Genomic DNA, 2,597 nt, shown 5'->3' with positions numbered 1-2,597 from the left:
CAGGAGAAAAAACAGTTTAGAAACAGCAGCAGAAGCTTGTCATGCTGGAGGGGGCTGCCATGATGATGAGCTCCTGTGGGCAGACACACCACCCTCTTGGACAGTGGATGTGCAAATCACCCCTGCGCCTCCATCCTCTGCACAGCCGTGCTCAGCCCCGCGTTCCTCCGGCACTGCCCAGGTCACAGAGACCTCCTCACCTCGCCTGTCCTGGGCACCCTGCCACCAGGCCACCGACTCCACCGCTGCTGCTGCCAGCTGGGTGCCTGTGGGGCTCCGGTTACAGCCCTATAAAGGGGGCCAGGGCGCAGGGCCGGGAGCGAGCCGTGCTGGGCGCTGCGCAGCCCCACAGCCATGGGGAGCAGTGCCCTCACCCTGGTCCTCGCCCTGGCCCTGGTGGTGTGTGTCACCCCTGCGGAGAGGAAGGTACGGGGACAGGTGATGATGGGGATGTGGCAGATACGGCACTGGGAGGCAGCGTGGGCAGCCAGAGGTTCTCTCTTAAATGCTGTTTTAGGCTGGGAGAAGCAGAACTTTCCAAGCACCTGGTCCAGGCAACAGGCAGGATATCTCCGGGTCACCCCCAGCCAGCTGGTACCACCTCCACAAAGCTTTGTTTCCACAGGGGCACCATGCACAGGTCATTCCCTCCCATGGAGCCTGGGCTCAGGGGTATGATTCATGGAGCATCCCTTCCCACAGGGTCTATGCCGAAGGGAACAGTGTGCAGGGCATCCCCTCCCATGGGGTCTGCGTCTGGGTGTACCACGCACACTGATGGGCTGGGATGTGCTGTTCTTGTTGCACTGCCCGCTCAGCAGCCTGCAGCACCTGGGGGAGCATCTCCCCAAACCGGGGACAAGGAGAGCCTTGCCCCACAATTGTGCTCACAGCAGGGCTTGTGGCTTCAGCTGTGGGGCAGTGGGAGGATGGGGTCCCCTCTGCACTGTGTGTGGGGTCAGAGGGCTCATGGCTGTGTCCCTTCAGTGTCAGCTCAGCGGGCTGTGGAGGAATGAGCAGGACTCACTGATGGAGATTTCAGTCTTGAGGGACAACGGGGACTTCCAGGGGAGATACCTCACACGGGTCACCCTTGCTGGTGGCTGTGCCTGCGCCTCCCCCCTGAAGGGTGCCCAGCAGCAGCCTAGCGAAGGGGGCTGGCCCACCTTTGCCTTCACTGTGCGCTGGGACAAGTTCTCCAGTAAGTACTGGGACAACTGGGGATGGCATTTTGGGGGCACTGGGAGCTGCGCAGGCGACCAGCAGGATTTTTCCTCCGCTGGGAGGTCTGCTGGGTGATGCTTTGGTGCAGCTAAGCAGAGGGAGGCAGCGGCACCTGCCCAGTCTGGGGCTAATGGGCAATCCTGGGCTTGCACAGGGCAGCCCCTCCTTGCTCAGTGTCTTTGCACCCATCCCAACTGGGCAGCCCAAGGTGACTGCAGTGGGTCCGGACCCCATGAAGGCATGGGGGATGTGGTGCCACAGAGCCTGTCTCACTCGAGGGAGCCACTGGGGATGGGCAGGTCCTCCTGGCATGGGCTGGGTGGGCATGCGGCCATTGGAGCATGAACACAGCTGCAGCCAGGAGGACCCCAGGGAGAGGGAAGCAGCCAGTGAGTGTGGGTGCCATTCCCACCACCCGCCCACCAAATGCTTCCCCCAGATGCCACCACCGCCTTCGCGGGGCAGTGCTTCGTGGACACAGGTGGGAAGGAGACGCTGACCACCATGTGGCTGCTGCGTGAAGCTGTCGGGTCCCTCGAGGAGGACTGGAAAGCCACAAGGTAGTAGGGGGATGTGGGGGGCAGTGGCCCCACAGAGAGGCCCTCCTCAGGACCCCTAAGGACAAGCATCCCCCTGGGTGAGGGGTCCACCTGTGGGAACACCCCAGCATGGGTTTGCAGTGGGAATGCTACTGTCTCCTGGCAAGGGGCTTGCCCTGGCCAGAGGCATCCAGCAGCTGCCTGAGACAAGTTGGGGGGTATTTAGGGACATCCCTGTCACCTGCTGGCACTGACACATTCAGTGGGCAATGTCTGCAGGTTGTCCCACAAGAACTCTCTGTTTCCTACAGGGTGGGCAGAAACATCTTTACACGCAAACGCACTCCGAAAGGAAAGCTCCTGCAGAGCTTCTTCCCACCCTGTGAGGACGTGTGTTTGCCCACCGAATGACATCTTGCTCCAGCTGCAGCCTGGGCCCCACAAGGCAAGAAAAACCAGCCTCTCACATGAAAATAAAATTTAAAAATCACATCAGCTGTGGTCTTCTTTTCTAAAAAACTGCCCTTGCTCCCTGAGGCAGCTTCAGTCCCCATAGGTACCCCTGCAGAGGTGAGGACTCACCACGGCCCTTCCTCAGGGACATCTGCATCCCTCCCTGATTCTGCCCATCCAGCTCCATGGGCCCATTTCTCACCTCAGCCTAACTCAGTCTTCTACCCTGCACCATCACTCCCCACTTGCCTGCTGGTGGCATAGGTGGCATCAGCATCCCAAGTCTAGCTACCTTCCTTGCAGTGCCTTCATATTCACTCCCACCAGATACCTTTCCAGTCCCAGGGCTCTGTGCTCTGCAGGTTGTCTGATGAAGCTAAC

At 60.4% G+C, this 2,597-nt stretch overlaps 1 protein-coding gene across 1 annotated transcript; it reads left to right on the top strand.

Annotated features, from left to right (window-relative positions):
- The first annotated feature begins 326 nt into the window (after positions 1 to 326).
- On the top strand, positions 327 to 2,182 carry LOC121081735 (avidin-like). Its single transcript, XM_040580963.1, has 4 exons — positions 327 to 426; positions 988 to 1,201; positions 1,664 to 1,784; positions 2,075 to 2,182. The coding sequence occupies exons 1-4, from the start codon at positions 355 to 357 to the stop codon at positions 2,172 to 2,174; spliced, it is 507 nt and encodes a 168-aa protein (XP_040436897.1). The 5' UTR covers positions 327 to 354; the 3' UTR covers positions 2,175 to 2,182.
- Positions 2,183 to 2,597: the final 415 nt, after the last annotated feature.

This window comes from Falco naumanni, chromosome Z, assembly GCF_017639655.2.
Source record: "Falco naumanni isolate bFalNau1 chromosome Z, bFalNau1.pat, whole genome shotgun sequence".
NCBI classification, from domain to species: domain Eukaryota; kingdom Metazoa; phylum Chordata; class Aves; order Falconiformes; family Falconidae; genus Falco; species Falco naumanni.
The sequence above is the reverse complement of the archived record's forward strand: the minus strand, read 5'-3'. Positions and strand labels throughout refer to the sequence as shown.

Bases quoted from the DNA above. Each gene is read 5' to 3' on its own strand.
- LOC121081735 (XM_040580963.1), top strand. From the start codon at position 355: ATGGGGAGCAGTGCCCTCACCCTGGTCCTCGCCCTGGCCCTGGTGGTG. The intron at 427-987 runs GTACGGGGACAG...GTGTCCCTTCAG, and splicing joins TCACCCCTGCGGAGAGGAAG to TGTCAGCTCAGCGGGCTGTG. The intron at 1,202-1,663 runs GTAAGTACTGGG...TGCTTCCCCCAG, and splicing joins GCGCTGGGACAAGTTCTCCA to ATGCCACCACCGCCTTCGCG.